This window comes from Excalfactoria chinensis, chromosome 2 (assembly GCF_039878825.1).
Source record: "Excalfactoria chinensis isolate bCotChi1 chromosome 2, bCotChi1.hap2, whole genome shotgun sequence".
NCBI lineage: Eukaryota > Metazoa > Chordata > Aves > Galliformes > Phasianidae > Excalfactoria > Excalfactoria chinensis.
Genome location: NC_092826.1, coordinates 20,264,510 through 20,284,332, shown reverse-complemented (window position 1 = coordinate 20,284,332; position 19,823 = coordinate 20,264,510). Strand labels below are relative to the sequence as shown.

Genomic DNA, 19,823 nt, shown 5'->3' with positions numbered 1-19,823 from the left:
CCCAATTATGTTAATACATGTAAAACATAACGAGAATGTAAACAATGCAAGAAGTATAATTTGAAGCCTTAGTAAGAAATGATTTGCCCAGCTCATCGAGATTATCCATGACTTCCTGGAATTAATTAATTATCATTCTTGTTTGAAAATCATTGACAGAAGTATGTAATATGGCTCCATTTTAAAAGTACGTCCAAGCAGAAAGGGTTTCTGCAGTTCAGGAAATGGCAGTTCAGTCATTGTATTTCAGTGTTTCCTGCTTTTGTGTATGACTTCATCATCATCATCATCATCGTTATCTTACAGTTGTGTCAGTTCTGCATTTCTTCTATGGTTCGACAAGGTATACAAATTCTGCAAATTGAAGATAAGACGACAATCATCAATGACACATCATATCAAATCTATTACAGACCGCAGCTCTGTATTTCCAAACCGTACTCAGGAGAAGAGGTAAAGAGCTGTTTTTGTTTGCAACCTACTTTACAGGCATGTTTAGATTTGTATAGTCTTAACTGCTTACAGCATAACTTGAACAGAAGTCATTCGATGTAGTAATGATAGATTATTGTGTATCACTTCAGTTTAAAATAGACAGTCCTGGGCAAATACAACTGCAGTAATTAACTGTGATCAAACTTTGTGCAAAGCTGGAGATTCCTGTGCGTTACACAATTAGTTCTGCCTGTCCTCCATCTGTTCAGACACTAATTGCCATTTCTGTAAAATAAGCAGCATAATCCGTAATAGCTGTTGAAATTGTTTTGTGAATTTTTACTGAATTTTTTGCATGTAAATGAGGTATATTGGCCTGGCAGACTGAAAAGTTCTCTTTATCCTGTTGGGAAGATTCCAGTTATCTAGCTGCAGAACTAGGGACATGCTCAAGGTTCATGTATTTCAGCAAACTGCATCAAATTGTGAACATCAGCTTTCTGATAATCACTCAGTAGATTTAAGAACTAGCTAAAAGAAACCAAAACATATGCATGGTCAACAGTTTATATAAATTTATTGAAGATTATATTCGTAGGAAAATGTACGGAAAGAATTCTCAGAGTCAAACTGGAGAGGAGTCGTCAGATCAACATATTGATCTGTTCCCTGTTTATGTTCCCTATTTAGGTATTGTTTTATTTATGCGTTGTTTTTCATTACATCAGTGTCTATGCTTGTGCGTTGTGCATTTTGTGGCAGTCTTATGGGGAACTTAGATGGAACTGGAAGAATGCTGAGGCTAGAGTACATTACTACTTTTAAATCTATCAATGGATTTTCTTCTCACAGTTGTTTTACAGCGATGTAACTGTTGCTTTTGGTGGAGTTGTTTTGTGCAGCTGAGAGTGGACTATAGATAACTGTGCTCAGTTAAACTGCTTAAGTATAACTGAAGACAGAATTTGGCCAAGTAACTCTGACAGAATGAGACTCAATGCAGCTTTTAGTTAGCTGTGGCCCAGTGGTTACTTGAAGCTGTTCTATGCAAGATGAGCATGAATAAAATCCTCTTATAAGCCACCTTGTCCCCTACAACCCTCTGTTTTCTCTCCAGGACTTCCACTCAACAGACAGTACCGTGTTCAGTGTGGGACCATCCAGGACAAGGAGCACTGAAACACTGACATCTGTGCCATGTTGGGACCTGCTGGCAGACAGCGGCCCTGTAACTTCAGGGACACCTCCTCCTCAAAAACGCATGCTGCTGAGTTTCAGTCCAGATGGCAGCTCTGAGTTCTGGAGCCTACCAGCCATAATTAAACAGGAGTTTCCCAGACAGAGCGTGGCAGTGCCCATTGGGGCCTGCAGGGAAAGCGGGTTTTATACCAGGTACTAAATGCTGAACGGTCATGAGTGATGGATGTTCCTTGTTGCTATAAAGCCTCAGCCAGTAACAAATTGCAAGAGATTAATGTGGAAGTCAGAGTAACACATGCCCCCCATATGTAAAGGCAAGCCTTACTTCAATTTAAAAATTGTTATCTTTTGATGGTTTTGATGGTTTTATTGTAAATGGTTTAATGTTATGATCTTGTACAAGTTGTACGATTTTTATAAGGTATGGGCTTCTATTTATACATGCATACAAAAGAAGCGAATTAAAAGCTTTCATTTGTGGTTATGGCCCGTTTTAATATTTTTATAACAAGATTTGAAGGACAGTGTGGAGTGATACCATACAAAAATGTAACTTTTGTTTACAGGAGGTAAAAATATATTTTAGTTAGGGAGAAACAGGAAAAGTGATACAAGTGAGAAACTATTTTAGGACTATAAGCAAGAAAAGGCTTCCAAGTTTTGAAAGCTTGAAATATTCAAACGTGCATTCTGCTTCCAAACAAATGCATCCAGTTAGCTAAAAATAAAAGTCCAATGGCTTGTCAGATGCCCAGATTTAATTCTCAGTCCTGATATATAAATCTATTCATTTTTTTGCTGATATAAGCAACAAATAATCTGCTGAAAGAAACTGAGAAGCTACATCAGTATAAATTATTAGCTGTATGATCTTTCTCTTGCCTAAACTGCTGGGTGTCATTATGGGTACTAAAGGTTCCCACCAAAATGTGAAGAACACAGAAAGAATTCCTGATAATTCTGAGACAGCCAGAGAGGATCTGGAGCAAATTTTGAGGGTGTTTGAATTTTGAAAATCACCATGAGGTGGAAGGGCTTTTTTTAGAAATAGTCGAATGGGCACACGCTAAAAAGAATTTGCTAAAAGACATTTAATGTATAAGTAGCTAATGGGTAGAACAAGTTAATTGATTTTTCATTTTGAACACTGATGTAGTGATGATCCATAACATCAATGTTTGAAGGGGGCAATAGCAGTGTGGATCATTTCAGGGAAGCAAACAGTCACAGATTTATGTACTTGTTTAAAACATCTTTCACGTGTGTCAGAGAAGTATGTGTGCAAATTCCTCTGGAAAAATTTTAAGATTTATGTTAAAAATTTGCACTTGCAATCTCATGTTTTTAATTTTACGTGACTCTGTGCTGGCTAGGGCTCTCATCTTGCACAGTTTAACTCACGAGTAGTCTCTGTGAAGAGTTTTTTTCCTTAGATGTTGTGTTTCATGGTATTTCCACGTGCTCTTCTGTTTCAGTGTAATGTTTTGTGAAGACAGGTACTTGCCTGTATATGTAACTATTGGTGGAACTGTAACCTGATCATAAAGAAGATTCTAGTTGGTAGTTCTGAATGTATTTGTATGTCCAGAGTAAATTACACATATAAGTTTCATCCAAAACTTCCACATTAAAAAGTGTTTTCTTCTGTTTTAGAGCTATAACACTGACTTACCAAGAGCATCTTGGTGTGACATACCTAACACTTACAGAAGATCCAAGTCCTCGTATAATTATCCACAACAGGTGCTCCATTTCATTGCTCATAAAAGAGAACTTCAAAGGTATGTTGCATGCAGGAATTAAAAACTGTACTGTTGGAGTATAAATGATTTCACATTATCTCCAGGACAAAGTTGAATTCAGTATGTGTTTTGGTTAAAACAAGAACTTCATACTCACATGAAAGTGAATCTCAAACCTAGTGACTCTGGAGCACACTGAAGCCTGGACACTAGTGAAATTAACCAGGAGGTGATGAGGCTGCAGGCTTTTGAGTCTCTGTGGTTCCAGCTACCAAGGTGAACTGGCTGTAGGAAGCTAGGAGACAGTGAAATTTTGTTGACATCAGTTCAGTCCCATGGGATGCTTACATTTCCTCAGATTGGCAAATGCAACTACAAAAAAAACCCACCAGCTACGATATGTTAATGTAACAATCGGTGGAAAACTATTTATATAAATCTTAATAAGAGAAAGAAAAGAAAGAAAAAACGGCACGGACAATTTCAACAAATAGAAAAGTAATGTTTTTATGTCTTACTAATATTTCAGGCAGAGTATTTTAGAAACTTCTTAGTTTGTGTACGCATAGGTTTGTTGTTATTTAATGTGGATTTCAGAAAACCCTAATCTTATATATTTTATACATAAATATTTCAGATACACCAAAGTTTGAAGTTTATTGTAGAAAGATTCCAGCTGAAAGTTCAGTTCATCATGAACTTTACCATCAAGTCTCCAGCTACCCAGACTGCAAAACAAGGGATTTGTTACCCAGCATTCTTTTAAAAGTGATGTCATCTGATGATTTAGTAAATGAATGGAGTGATTTTGTGGACATCAACAATCAAGGAACACAAGTAAATCTCTATAAAGTATTTCCTAATTCACAGCATAAGTCTCTGTCTTCTTGACCTACATATTATAGTGCTCCTCTGTGATGTGCATATCCTTTTTGCTGGCTTTGTTGTTCGCTTTGTTTTTTCTTTTAAACTCTTGAGACCTCTCCTTCCTAAGCCTCTTCCTGTGGAATTTTTAGAATACAGATACATACTTGGCAGTGACTGATTTTAAAAATAGTTAGATCAAAAATTCCAACTTGGTAGTGCTGAACTTTTTCATTTACTTTTGATCAACCTGGCAAGTCCGCGACATTCTCTGGAAAAATAAGTCCCGAAAATTTCTGGCCCCTGGAAGTAAAGAATCCCAGAAGATCCAGGAAAATTCTTCCATTTGGTAACTTCATTACATCGTGTAGGAGTCATCATTGTTGTTCTCCTCCAGTGTCTTCACAGAAGCCAACCATGTCTTTATAAAACAAAAACAACAACAAAAAAATTCTTTCCTTCTGGTTTTTTTTTCCCCTGTTTAGAGGTAAATGAAAACTTCCTTGACTGAAGTAATTCTTTTTGATGGGAATTTTTTCCATCTTTGAAGTCATTAGTTTACATGGAATCAACATAAACTGCTTGGCTCTTTGAAAGAAATACTGGTTTCAGATGTTTTCCCCGGGGACCAATCACAAAATGCTCTTGATTATTGAGTGTTATGTTATATAGCAAGTAGTTCGGTTTCATTCAGCAAGCCACTCAAGCAATGCAAGGTCTCAAATTTCAGTCATTAATGTTATGCCAGACCAGGGTTCTTTATAAGTATCTGGCTTCTAGAAGGAATTAAATGCTAAGACAACATTTGGGGATCATTGTCTACTTGAAGAACTCTCCAAATAAAAATTGTAGTTTTCTCTTATTGAAGTTTTAGGGCTTGCATGTAGGGAGTCTCCCATGATTTCTTAATCAGTCTTTCCCTTAGAAAACTGTAAATATATATAAGTAATTAATCTGCTAATAGCCTTAGATTTGACTTCACATACAACTTGGTTAAGACTGAAATAACTGGAACTTTAGAGGATCTTAAGTAATTTGTGCTCTTTCTATCTCAGATGGGTACTTCTTATTCTTGATCCCCTTAGAAAGAAAAAAAAGGAAAGCATTAATTTACTAAAACTTAAGGTGTATATCTCTGCTGTCCATCATCATCAGAATTATCTGAAATTGGAATTAAAATAGCCAATCTTTAATATCCACGAGGATTTATAAAATAGCAAGGTTGTATGGTAAGTCAGTAAATGTCCTCCTTTCCACCACTGTAAGATGGAGAATAACTTTCAGAAAAGTGAAGCATTAAACTTGATGTATATAAATTAAATTATTTTATATCTAATTCTTGGAAGAATGAGCTGTAATTTGATGAATGAAACTTAATTAGCTGTACCATAAATAAATAGCAAAGGTAAAATCAGTCTAAGTCCTGATCCTAAGGAGCTTCCAAGAGCTTTTTGTTATGGTGACTTGTTAACAACACTAAAGTTTGTTCAAGACAAACAACTGCTTATTCCACTTCAGTTTGCCCATTATCTTTGTGCTGTTCCCTGACTTTGCATTCTTTTAAATGATAGCTCCTGTCATTACAGTCTTGTAAATAACTGTGTTGATAGTAGATTAGAATAAAACAGAAGCCAGCTTGTGTTCACAAGGGCTGCTGCAAGTTTTCCAAACCTGAAAGGACTTTCTTATATTCTGGAAAAACACAAAGCTTGTATGTAAATACTGTGTAATTAAGCTCCAAAAATAAGGTTTATTTTTAAACTAGACTATTTATCATAGAATCATAGAATGGCTTGGGTTGGAAGGGACCTCAAGGATCATCAAGCTCCAACACCCCCTCCACAGGCAGGGCCACCAGCCTCCACATTTAATACTAGACCAGGCTGCCTAGGGCCCCATCCAACCTGGCCTTGAACACCTCCAGGGACAGGGCATCCACAGCCTCCGTGGGCAGCCTGTGCCAGCACCTCACCACTCTTGTAGTAAAGAACTTCCCCCTGATATCCAACCTAAATCTTCCCTCCTTCAACTTAAAACCATCTCCCCTTGTCCTGCCATTATCTACCCTTTTAAAGAGTATTTATTCCTAAGGACAACACGTTCAGAATGGAAGTTGGCATATGCTTAAGCAAGACACAAACCTGTTGTCAAGTTCCCATTTCCCTGACTTTTTAGACCTTTCACATTTTCCAGCTTAGTGTTGAGTTATTAAGCAAGCTGTCATGAATCCACATTACTTTCTCAGTTTTACTCCTTAAAATTTTGCTGTCACATTTTTTGCATCATGTTATCAACCATTCGTATTACCAGCTCTGTGCTACAGCATAGTAAGATAATGTTAACTTAATGTTTGTTTTCTGGAGGAGAAGATGGGATTTGGGGGATCTTCAGGAATGCACCTTCATCATTGGTCCAAAATCGCAAATTAAGATTTTCTATCTATTCTTTATTAATGTAACTTCCTCCCTGCAAGCATGTCTTGCTTATTCCTGTAGAAGAACATTCTTAATTAACTGTATTCAATTAAAGGATGAGGTGCAGATTCTGTCGAGCTGTACAGTTGAAATACAGTATCAGAGCTGTTATTTTTTGAACTACTGAAAACTGTTTCATTTTTTTTCCTAAATAGTATTGTGACTTGAGTAAAAGACCTCGACTAGAATACATTAATGGGATTTATTGACATTGTGACAGATTACAAACAGGAATTATGATAGCATTCTGTCTGTGTTTTAACTCTCCCCACTAGGTTGTGTTCTTGACTGGATTTGGCTGTGTTTATGTGGACATTGTCCATCAGTGTGGAACAATAATTATAACATTGGCCCCAGAGGGAAGAGCAGGACCTATCGAGATCAACCTCAACAGGTACACAAAGTGAATCAAAGATGGTAAAAGCATAGCGAGATAGCCCCAAGAAGACAGTCAGCTTTCTAAGTGTTAACTGACTTACAGACTTATGCTTAACTGTTTTATTTAATTCTGCTGCATACTCTGTGGGGTATGTTTAGACCACATGTTATGTTTTGTGTATCACAGTTAAAAAAAGACGATCTAACATCAGAAGGCAAGTTGCTTTAGGGTAAATGCTACATGGCTGATACAAAAAGAAGTCCGGAGCTGTTCATTTAAAAAATATACATACATATATATATATATATATAGCATTTCCAATCATAATTAATTTTGAGTACATTCATAGATTTAACATGCATTTAACCAGATCCTGTCCTCCTTAATCATATGAGCTCCTGCTAAAGCTGATGGGAAGCTTGATGTGAAAGGGCTGTAGAAATACTTTTACATCCGGTAATTGACTGCACCTGATTATAACATTCTTTCTTAGAAGGCTTTGCTCACTTCCATAACAGACCACAGCCTGGTGCTCATGCTCAGTGTGATTACAACACTACCTATTTCTAACATACACCACGCCTGGCCTCCAGCAATGCTGCTACAATTAGAGTGGAATGTCTTGTACTGTTTTTATTTGAGCTATAATTAAGTATTAATCCCTCAGAAATTGGTCATCAGCAGTACATAATAGTTCACTTGCTAGTTAAACTTGGCAAAGAGAACTTAACACTGGAGGGGGGGGAAGCCCTCAATGCCATCACTGTAAAAATGCCATCATGATTTAGTTGGAGGGCATTCTGCTTCAGTAATGGGAAATGGATTATCCAGAATAGTAGCCTTCAGTAGTGACTCCAAGAAAATTCTGTAACAGCTTGAATTGAATGCATACTTGAATTATTAGAAAATATTATTTGTCTATTTTCATATGTGGCTATATCGCAAATCTGATAGGGCAGTACTGCATATATAGGGAATTCCTGTCCAATCTGTTCTGTTGATTGGTAAGAAAGAAAGAGAAACGTGGCATAGATCTGTAATATTCCGCTTCTTAGAAGATATCCTGGGTGATTCCCACTGTGGTGATCAGAGCTGTCAGATCCCATTAGCAGGACTTGCATGAGGAGTTTCCCATGTTATTAAATGCAGGTCTCTCATGATGGCTTTTTTAAACAAGGTGCTTGCTGAACTCAATATATATATAAAGTAACAAACTTTTTTCCCCTCCCATCTAGAAGCCAAGAGCAGAGCCTGTTCTTGAAAGTGTTTATCAGTCAGCTAAGCCTCGCCGTGTTTGATGATATCACCAATCACAAAGTGTCATCTGAACTCCTGCGGCTCACAGCAGACAACGTTTTCCTCCACATGGCCCCAACAACCAGCTACCTGAGATCCCTGTCACAAGAGTTCCGACAGGACACTGGGGAAGGCCTCCCACCATTTTATAGTCTCCAGGTGTACTGTGAAGACTTGCAACTGGACAATCAGTTGTACGGCAAATCCAATTTCCATTTTGCAGTCTTGCTGTGCCAAGGAGAGAAAAATGAGACCATACAGTGGTCGAGAGCAAACAACCTCATTGTTTCCAACAAAGATTTGGAAAACTATAAGGAAAACTGCTTTATAAAGCTTTGCATTGCTTTTTCTGAAGAAGAGAATTTCATGTTTCATGTGAATGACCTCAGCTTTGAACTCAAACCAGCGAGGCTCTATGTGGAAGACACCTTTGTTTACTACATTAAGACTCTGTTTGATACATACCTTCCAGAAAACAAAGGCGCTTGGCAGTCTGTGAATAGTTCTGATACTGCCCAGATAATACCCAAACAAGTGAGAGAGCATGCAAGAGCTTTAGTCAAGCCACTGAAGTTAAGAAAACTAACAATACAGCCTGTTAATCTGCTTGTCAGCATTCATGCTTCATTAAAACTGTACATAGCTTCAGATCACACCCCTCTCTCCTTCTCCGTGTTTGAGCGAGGACCCATCTTCACCACTGCCAGGCAGCTTGTCCATGCCTTGGCCATGCATTATGCTGCCGGAGCGCTTTTCAGAGCAGGTCAGTACTTTTTCATAACCTGTAATATTTTTATTAGGTGCCAGGATTCTGTAATTGTCTCTCAGGCTGAATAATCTAGATGTTAGCCGTGCAATTACTGTTTGGTAATGATACAATATTTTGAGATGCATTTCACATCCCACCATGTGACAGAAGGGAAATAAAATGGCTGAGCAGACACCAGTGAAGATTTGTAAAGCTGTGCTAAACATTAGCCAGCCGCCTGAAGGCTTTACTAAACCCTGAACACAGCATAAAAGATGTATTCTAGCTGGCTAAGGTTTTGTCATTTTATATTACAGTCCTAGACAGAATCAACTCACATTCCTCACATAAACTCCCCAAAACTACATTTAATCAAATTATTCAGCGTGTTGCTCTGCATTCAGAAGTAAATTATAGCCCTGAATGTTGTTTTGTTGTTAAAACTCCTTTTGGCTGCAGTTTATGATTAGGAATCTGTCTTTCTTCATACAGCCTTCATGCTAAACTGGCACACAGATGTTTGCTGTCCTTTGATCCAAGAACTATGAAGTTTGCTGTTACTAACATTTTCCCAGATAGGATCAATAGTGAGCAATTAGTCTGGGAGGTTTGCAGGTACATTCCCTTTCCTGGAAATATTAGTTTATAAACATAAATCTATAAATAATGAAGTTATTTAGTGTGTAAAATTTCCTGGTGTGCAGCAGATTTTGTACCTGTAGGACGAAGAGGCTCCTCCATGATCACAAACAAGTCACAGACTCCACGCTGAAATGCTGGGTTTATTTTCCTGTGCATTGATTTTCTGAAAATCTGATGCTTACGTTTGTACTGCAGGTGTAGCTGTGACCTGATTTCTGTGCACTGTTATCATAAATGTATGCGTGCACTTCAGGTGTCTATAAACAGAAATAGTGAGCTACAGATCTGGTATTTCACTGTGTTTGTACCCAATTCGTGCAGCTGGTTGTGGCAGCTGTTTGCACAATTGCACACCATACATCGTGCATGCATTTAGTGCTTCCATATGTAGTTGCTTGCAAACTTTGCAGGTTTTGCTTTTTGCTACTTGTTTGGATTTGTTTTACAGTCAAATCCCATAGTACAAAAGGGGAGATCTAGTTTCTTGCTAATTAAGGGTGAAACTGTGGCCAGTTGTGGTCCCCGGTGTGAGTTTGCCTCCCCACAACTGGATGGGAGTGGTGCTGCAAGTGGTGATAGACTGCAGCAGGAAATTGGGGTTATATTGACTTTTCATCTGCAACATCCCAGGTGAGGCACATGTGCTAGTTACAGATTCCTGAGCCTGGTCTTGGTGTTTCCTCCTGTGCTACTCTTGCAGAGTGCAACAGTGCACAGGCCACCCCTTGCTTTGGGCTCATGACAGCCTGAAATCAAGCAGATTTAAATATTAAGAAATAAGGTTTGCTTCAGGGGAATGTCTGTTCAAGAAAGAACATAAGCTTATATTTAGTTATTAATTAAATCCCTCTCAGCATTAAAACTAATGTGTATTTTGAAAAGAGTTGCCATGATAGAATGGTGGTTTTAGTCTGTAAGTGTCTACCTGAGGAGACAAAGCCACTGCTTTATTACAAAGGGTTTGTCACACTTGTCAAGAGGCTGACTGTGTCAACAAAGCTAAAAAGAAGGAAAAATTCCAGTAGAAAGCATTATATGGTCTGCAGACTGAATCCTTTCCTCACTGTCAGGTGAGTTACAGCTCTTGGATTGGATTCTTGTGGAAGAGGGCTTGCTCTGCTGCATTTAAACCATGTTAAGCTTCTGCAAGAGGAGGGGATGTTTGGCATCTGTCTGCTTACCACTGTCTCATGCATGAACTGTTGCAGCATCTGCACAAGCACCATTCCCACAAAGATGTGTGCCTCTGCTCCCTGTGGGATGCGGTCCTGTTTTGCCTCCATTTGTGTGCAAGACCATTGCCACCCTGTGGAGGGGTAGGACTGGCTTCATGGTTTCTTAATGGGGTTGTATCAGGCTGCACCATATGCTACAGAGGAGCAGCCAGGTTCAGTGTCTGGCAGGCAACGAATGGAGCTGAAGGGCTCTACTCAAACACACTGATTAGAATCATAGAATCATGGAATGGCTTAGGTTGGAAGTGACCTCAAAAATCATCTAGTTCCAATCTGCCTGCCCCACTGACAAGCACTTGCAGTGGAAATCTCCCATCCTACTCTAATTTAGTTAGCTTATATTTAAAAGTTATTAAAAATCTGTTTGAAAATATTACTGCTGTCAACCACATCTAGCCCTATAGTTGCCTACAAAGGAAATGCGGTGGCTTTTTCCTAGTGCAGTCATGACCCTTTCATATTAGTGAATATAATTTCTAAGCATATTTTGGGAATTGGTAGCCTAACATGACACTGTATGTTTGCAGAGCAGCACAGAACTTGTGAATTGAGCAATTACTCCCAGTTAGTCAGTTTTTTTTGTTCCCAACTTGCTCCACACCTCTTCCTTGGGTTGGGTTGTGCATGCTTAGAATGGGTAGCCATGACTTTTGCTCTCACTGGTGATCAAGAAGTGCTGCCACAGACCACATAGCTCCTCCTGCACACTGCTTCCAGTGCTTCCCAAAACTGACAGCCTGCAGGCCAGGGCCCGGCATAACAGCCCATCCCCACAATACCAGGCAGCCCCTCTGCACTGCATTCAAGCAGTTTCACTCCTGTTTTTATTATGGTTTTCTTTCCTGGAATTCTGGCTGTCCAAGCAGGTGTGCGGAGCTGGCCCGGGTGTTGTGGGGCACTGCCTCACTGTGTCCCGCAGTTCCCTCCCACCACCTCACACCATCCCGTCACTGCTTTGGGTACACAAGCAAGCAGTCAGGCACTGCTGTCCTCATCCCTCAGACAGAGGGACCACACTAAGACAGTGGCACCTCAGAGAATGAAGCAACTGCTTCAGGAATGCCAAAAGCATTTAAAAATAACGAGACGCATCTGGTTGTAAGGGATTATTGCAACATTATTGATCAGAAAAAGCAGAAAGAGCATCTTTTCCATCCGTACATGTCTCCCCGCCCCTCCAGCTTTTCATCACTTCACACAGTGGCAAGCATAATTTGTTAAAAATATGACACGGAGGGAGTAGCAGGCCCGGCCTGCAGCGCTGGCTTCCTCTGCGTCCCCAGCGGCGCGGGCTGCCAGTGGGACGGGACACTGCCGGGCCGGCAGGGCTGAGCGCTTGGGGCCGCTCCACTCGTCCAGCTGCCAGCAGCGCTTGTTTCTTGTTTTCATAGCACATCCCACCCACTCCCTTATGTCCAGCGCGATTCCCACTTTTTATACTGCTTGTACCAGAGCTCTCAACCTGCCAGGGCTGAAATGTGGGACAGATTCAACAAGAATAATAGATTTTCCGGGAGCTTAGAATGATAGTATGAGATTAATTCATTTCATATGAGTAACATTTTCTCTTCTGTTGAGTTTCATGATTCAGCCTTCCACAGGAGTGACTGGGAGGGGTTACTAGCAAAAAAGGAAAGCATCTGGACAGCAGGAGTGTGCGGTGACGGGATGGGAATGAGGAGGGCAGTGCAGATCAAGGGCCCTCGGCGGGAGAGCAGGAGGCGATTCTGTCCATCCGTCAGCCGTCTGTCCCTGTCGTGCGGCTCTGACTGCGCTAGCTGAAATTCTCGATGCTGAGGCTCCAAGAGCAGGCAGTTCCCGTTTCATGTTAATTGCCATCTTTGAATCGCTCTCTCTGGACAGCCAAAAAAATACAAGTTTTGCAGCACTGTTTCCCTAATAAATCTGCTGCCAGCCAGCCTGAGAAAGACAAGACCTGCAAGCAGCTTTCCAGCAAGGCTCACACAGATTGCTGCGCGCTTGGCCATCCAGCAAGCTGCTGGCAACCTTGCATTTATATAGGAAACCAGATCCCCAGATTCCTCTCATGGGATATGCATAGGGAATACTCCCCTATGAGTAACCTAATCAGCATGTAGATGTCATTGCTGTTTACACAACTGTACTGAGAAGAAGACATTTGTCTGGCTTTCACTACGCTTTGAAAGAAAACGATCAGCTTAGAAAAGTTGGGGTGGATTTAAAATAACTTCTTAAGCACTTGTCAAAAATCTGCATCCCCTTTCCTAACACTCCATCAAGCAATTGACCTCCACACTCCCGTAACGCAGTACACTGTATCAGCATAAACTCGCTGTCACAACTCTATCGCACAAGGATGTGAAATCACGACACTGCCTTGCAGCGTATGGAACCGACCGAGCAATCTGAACTTTCTGTGCCGTCCCTCCGTAGCTGTGGGAATCCAGCGCCCACCTCCCTAACACACTTTTAGCAGAACTACGGGAAGCTCCTGGAAGGAAGTCATTCTAAAGCTATTTGCGAGTATGCCAAAAGGATTTCTTTGATTTACGAAGTATGAAAGATTGCCATTTCTGAATTCATAGTGGATGAGTTATTTCCCGTGTTTTGCTCAAAGGAAGTTCATAATGCGATGAATTCTAGTGTGAAAAAGAGAATTAAGGAATAACCTTTTCACAACTGCTGCTTCTGCAGTTTTTGCAGGCGTAACATTTGTCTCATTTCTCCACACAGGCTGGGTTGTTGGATCTCTGGAAATCCTTGGGAGCCCGGCTAGTCTGGTGAGAAGCATTGGGAACGGCATAGCTGATTTCTTTAGGCTCCCATACGAAGGGCTGACCAGAGGCCCGGGAGCATTTGTCAGTGGTGTTTCCAGAGGAACAACATCATTTGTAAAACACATTTCCAAAGGTAATTCTTTCACTCTGGCGCTCCTACTGCTGCTTTGTTGTCGTGCACTGTTAAAGAATGTGTTAAAATTTTAAACAGTATTGCTTGCAGCTTTATTTGGCTTGCTAGGCTGCAGCGAAATGCTGGGAGGGTAGCAAAGCTCATATATAACATCTTATGTATTAAACAGATCGCTGCTTAACTACGGTGCGTAAGAATGTTTCAGAAACTTCAGAATTTTAAACCTCCCACTGGGAAACCCAGCTTGGCTCAGCCAGTATTTCATGTGATAACTTCAGAAATATCGAAGGTGTTCTGCACTTCTGCTAACCATCAGAAATCCTACACTGTGTTGCCTCATCGTATTTATTATTTCTTTAGAAGAAGAGAAAAAAAAAGAAAAGAAAAAAAAAAAAAAGGAAAAAAAAAAAAGTAGATACAGTTGTCATAACTGTGTTAGTATGCGGATGGGTTTTGACAGAAGGGCAGAGCTGGATTTAAAACACAAGCAGCTTTTGTTTTGCAAAGTCTGTCTAAACAGTGCCATCGCGTGGCTTCGGGCGGCCGGCAGAGGTGGCTGCAGCTGCTTGCTGGTGAGTCAGGCTCGCTCAGGAGATGTCCTTGCGGGCTCATTCTGTACATATTTGTTTGCCTTCCCATCACCCCCACTCCATTTAGGTTAGACTTAGGACCTAGGGAGGGATGTTCGGATGAGTTGCTTTTCCCACTGGCTGGGCAAACCTGGTGAAGGCTAATGTAAAAGGCGTGATGTGGACCGTAGAAGCAGCGTGGTGATGCTTCACAAATAGTAAAGAATGTTACACATGGGCAACTTTTCAATTGACTTTGCTGTTCTGCTCCTAAGCGCAGTATTTCAGCGAGGCGGTGAACAACGCCGTGTTTTAAATTAAAGCATTTTGATCCAGACCCAAATGTATATCTCCACGTATTTAGGTACACTGACGTCAATTACCAATCTGGCAACAAGTCTTGCTCGGAATATGGATAGGCTGTCGCTGGATGAGGAGCATTACAACAGACAGGAAGAATGGAGGAGGCAGCTTCCAGAGAATCTGGGAGAAGGACTGAGACAAGGGCTCTCTCGTTTAGGCATTAGCCTTCTAGGTAACGTACCATTAAATATCAAGTTGAGTGATAATGCTGTTTTCTGATTTGCTCATCGGCCTTTTCTGCGTGTGTGTTATGACTGCAACGTCTGTTATTTTCCTGTGAAATAGTCGCACTGCATGTGTCTGAGATATCATTTGTTTTTATCAAGGTTTAGTGACTTCGGTGTGTGATTTTTGCTGATAAAATAATTGCAGATACCAAACAAATTTGCACACACTTTCTTTGTGAAATATTTGCATCGGAACCTGATGTAAAACACAGAACAATATTCTGCCTTGGGCAGGGTGACTTGTAAATAAGTCAGCACAGAGACGTCATCGGGCTGGTGTTTACTTTTCAGCGAGTTATAGGAATGCCTTCTGAAGCTGATTGTTTTTGATGTGCTGTAGATATCGGGGATTCTTGGTCTTGTTTGAAAACCACTTGAACTGAGCATCAGTGTGAAGTAAGCTTTGATGAGGAATTCTGCTTTTATGGAGAGACCAAGATCATCCCAATTTGGTGTAAGGTGTTTATCGAGCAGCCAAGTGATTTGAGTAGAAGTGAAGATTGCCCTGGCCATTTCCAAATAGTGCCTAAGAATCTGAATACTAACCCATATTAGAAAAATCTCTGACAGAGGTTTTGCAGTAACGGGCTGGATTTTCTAGGTTCCTTCTATTTGTCACACAGCAGAGGAATGCAGTGTTGTATTGTTTGGCAGACTTCCTTAGTGCATCTTAAAGAGTATGTATCCCTTAGAGATCAAAGTGACCAAAAGCAGTCCAGTGCAAAAGGTTAGAAGAGCTAAAGCTTGAAAGGATTTGTCCTCTTTCCTAATCTTCAGTAGTGTACACAACTCCTAAATTTGCAACCGCAACCCTGAAAGCCCCAAAGAGGAAGTGGTAAAAATGTTACAAGTTTGGGTTAAGTTACTGGAAATTATTTTAAGCAATAAGGTTAGATGATGTGAAGCACTGTCATTTGATAATGCCTGTAAACTGAAAAGCGAGTGTCCTGGGAGAACTGTGCATGTAGGAGAAATTTCCTATGTTAGTAGCTAGTTAGTAGTAAGCTGTTACTGGTGTTGCAAATCAAGGGCGGTTCAGGGGAGGTTTTATTTTACCTACTTGTTTTACTGGGCTAAGGGCAGTCAGGTTGAGAAGCTGGATGAAAGATACTTTTAGAAGCACCGTGTCAGCCTGGTGTATGTGAGCTGGTGAAACAGTTTGGTGATCCTGGCTCAGTTATTAATAAGGCAGGAAGGTAACGCGGTGGCTGTCTTTTTCGACGACACACCAGAGCCCTTCAGGGCTAAAATTGTAAGCCCAAACTGCAGAGCACGACCCAAAAGTTTGGCTATATTAATTTAAAAGTTTCTGCTGTTTGGGAAAGCCGGGAAGCTGTGAAACACATTCACAAATGTGCTGTTCTGGTATAACACGTCCCTGTGCACAAGGCTTTGGTTGTTTGCAGGAGGATGTCTGAGTTTAGGAAATCAAGATTTCACAATTCCAGCATCCCTAATTTTCCTAAAAAATCAAACTTCTTATTAGAAACTTAGAACTGCACATCAACATTTAACGAAAGCTCCTTTGCAAGCTGAGACCCTGCTCCTAGTCCCACTGTTCCTATTTAGAGAGTCCTCACTGCTAAATACGTCTTCTCTTAGCAATGCAGGCAGCTTAAGCATTCAAATAAATAACGAGGGTTGCTGCGTAACTACAGGACGGCAATAATGGGACCTGTCACTGAGGGAGGAGTCAGAAAAATTTGAATGAAATTTGTAATTTAAACTTGATTTTTTAGAAGACTCTTTCTGTACACAGCAGCACTCCGCCAAATGGCATCAAGTCCTCAGTTATACTTAGACCTACGTTTCAGTTTTTATGAACGCATCAGAAAGCTGTTTCTGACCGTTTCATTTATCAAACATTGTGCCTTCCCTCCAAAAGCAGTTGTAGGCAAAAGGAGCTGCTGCTGTGCTGCTTCCTTTCACCGTGTTCTGAGTAAACATGTAAATGCTCACTGCAAAAAGACATCCAGGTTCTTCGTGCATAAGGAAACAAACCGGAGCTGCTCTGTTATATTCCTTCACATGCACGAAGAGTTCAGATCAGTACAGGAATGCAGAGAGCAAGACCCCGTGAACTGTAATTTCTATGACATTATAATTGTAACATGGAGAAGTGTAAAAAAGATTTATAGGACAGTCAGAGTGCTGCCACATTTGCAAAAACCATCTGACTCGGGCGAGCTGCTTAAAGAACTGCAAACGCAGATTTCATGCGTAGGCACCGGCACGTAAGAGCACTCGGCTCACTGATACGTTGTGGTATCTGCACACAACGAAGAGCTGCTTTTCTGATTTTTCCAAAAGTCTGGCTCGTGGTGACCCCAATTCTGCAAAGCTCTTAAGCATGCGCTTAAGAGCTTTGCTGAATCAGGGCCAAAACTATGTACTCTTGTCTCCTCCTCAGTGCAAGTTGTTCCCAGTGGTACATTCTTAAGTGCTTTGTCCTGTCTCGTTTTAAATGACTCAAGCACTGTCAGGGTGTTGTTTGATTTGATTGTTATCTTTGGCTGGCTGTCTTCTTCGCTAGTTTGGGGGAGACTGCTGGGTCATTTTAGTCACATTTGTACATGAAAAGAAGCAAAAGCTCATGACACGTGTTGGGTTTTTTCCTACTATACGGTCAGACAAAAATACAGTGAAATCGTACATAAAATGTTTAGATGACAGGCACTCCCCACCGAGGAATTATCTTTTGTATTTTGCTTGACAGGGTCAAGCTTAAAATAATAAGCCAAGTGTAAAAGAGAATATTGAAACGATGGGCCTTATTTTCAGCTACTGGTCCTAGTGAAAGTTACATGGTGAAGCAGCTCCATGAGAAAGTCAGTCACTTCTGAATAACTGAAAAGGTAATAAATATTAGGAAAAAAAGAAAAAAGAAAGAAAAGCATTATTCACAATTTCAAAAGTGCTGTTGAATGCTATTCAGTTTTTAGGAAGGTGGATTGATAGCAATGCTGACTGACTGTGTAATAATTGTGCTGTGGAGAAGGTGAAGCCTGAACTGCAGAAATTCAGATTTCTGTTATGAAGGGTTGTTGTTGCTCTTACAGGGCCACGATCACTGAATCGAGGCTGCTTGACTTTTGACTACCTACAAGCTAAATTGTGAGAGCCAACCCTGCAGGTCTTGCTATTCCTCGTCCCAGTTGTACAAATATGTGAACGTGAGCCAACAGGTGCACTTTATTTTAGCTGTTTTTCCATGCGATGGTATTTTCAGTATAATAGACTTGTGGCAACCCAGGAGGACTATAGCAAAAAGGAGCAGAAACACTTTCAGTTTCGGTAGCTTCCAGCCTTGTGGCAGGGCATGGCCAGTTTCTCCTGGTGAAAGACTGGGAATATTTCCATTTATTCCTTCCTCTGAAGGTTTGCTGCAAGCGAACTGAGCTTTGCTAAATTCTGTGAGCCATGCTTTTGCTACATGCACCGAATATTGTTGGTCAATCTGAGCAGGAACCAGTTACTGTCAGTAATCAAATTCTCTTTGAAGTAGTGCAATGATATACTCTGAACTATCTGAATTTTGTAGTTATCGAAGTATCTTTTTTATGCTTACTGAGCAACATGCATTAACTAGAGTGCACCCCAGCTGATGCTTAGCAGATGTTACGGTGCTGCTGGAAATTCTTTGGTCCAGTAATGGAAGAATATGTTTTTGTTTTGTTGCTTTGGTGTTTAATTTTATTGAGGTTTTCTTTATACAGGCATAATGTGTGTGTACATATGTGGACATGCATATAAAATTGAATGCCTAGGGTAAGGAAGGGAAGAAGAATGGGGAACTGTTTCATAAAAGATAAAAATAAAAATAAAAATAAGAACTGGAAAAAAAAGAAAGAATGGGTAACAAACATTATGGAGAAAGGGCAGGGACAGCAGGAGGACAGACAATAGAGCTGCCTCCAGACCATGAGGGTGAGACTGGGAAGGGAGGAACCATGGCGCGTACCTTGTGCTCTGCCTGCCTCACACCCAACAAGCAGCAAATGGGGAGAGACATTCTGATGTAAGTCTGTCCAACACGATGCTTCTTCCACTGACTTCACGTTAGAAAAAGAGAAGCCCCATGGATACCACAGAACATCTGCTTCACACCATTTCTGGTGCAAGGAAAGGCACTGAACCTCACATGTGTGTTACTGTTGTCTCACTGCTGTTTGAGGTTGTTTGGCCTTCAATTTATATACATTTTGCCTTTTCTCGCAAACAATATGTACAGGAAAGTTGCTGCACAGACCTGACTTCCCCACACACAAATGGTGGGACAGGCCACTCTTTATATTAAAGGAGCACAGTTATAGTTTATTACGTGATTTGTGGGAGTCACCACAGCATGTGAATGAGTTGCCAGTGTGTTGTGGTTTGAGGTAAGAGACTACAAAGGGTAAGCAAAGAGGGAGGAGAGCACCGTTGGCTGTAGGTTGGAAGACACAACTTGCAAAAGGGTTTGAGTGCAGTGGCACCACAGACAAGCTCAGAATGTGTGTAAATGGCTGAATAAAAGGTAGGTGTGGAAGTACTAAACAGTGGGCTAATTAAGCCATATGTTATTTCGGGTACTGTATAAATAATCTTATATAACACAGTCACAGCAGTTTCCATTCTGCTTCCTTGTCCTCTGGGCCTAATTCCAGCTGAGAAGTGCCTGGAGCATACCACAGGTCCTTTGGAGTAGGCTCTTATTTATTATTACCTTATAACATTGCTCAAGTGTATTGCAGTAAATAATTTATTAGTGCTAGGAC

At 40.7% G+C, this 19,823-nt stretch overlaps 1 protein-coding gene across 1 annotated transcript in view; it reads left to right on the top strand.

The window, feature by feature from the left end:
* The window catches only part of VPS13B (vacuolar protein sorting 13 homolog B), a 404,032-nt gene that overhangs the window by 370,842 nt on the left and 13,367 nt on the right, over window positions 1-19,823 (top strand). Inside the window, exons 50-57 of the mRNA XM_072328758.1 lie at window positions 307-453; window positions 1,553-1,827; window positions 3,289-3,416; window positions 4,015-4,214; window positions 6,991-7,109; window positions 8,330-9,153; window positions 13,731-13,907; window positions 14,841-15,011. Coding sequence (XP_072184859.1) covers window positions 307-453; window positions 1,553-1,827; window positions 3,289-3,416; window positions 4,015-4,214; window positions 6,991-7,109; window positions 8,330-9,153; window positions 13,731-13,907; window positions 14,841-15,011 — 2,041 coding nt within the window. The remainder of the gene's footprint in view (window positions 1-306; window positions 454-1,552; window positions 1,828-3,288; window positions 3,417-4,014; window positions 4,215-6,990; window positions 7,110-8,329; window positions 9,154-13,730; window positions 13,908-14,840; window positions 15,012-19,823) is intronic.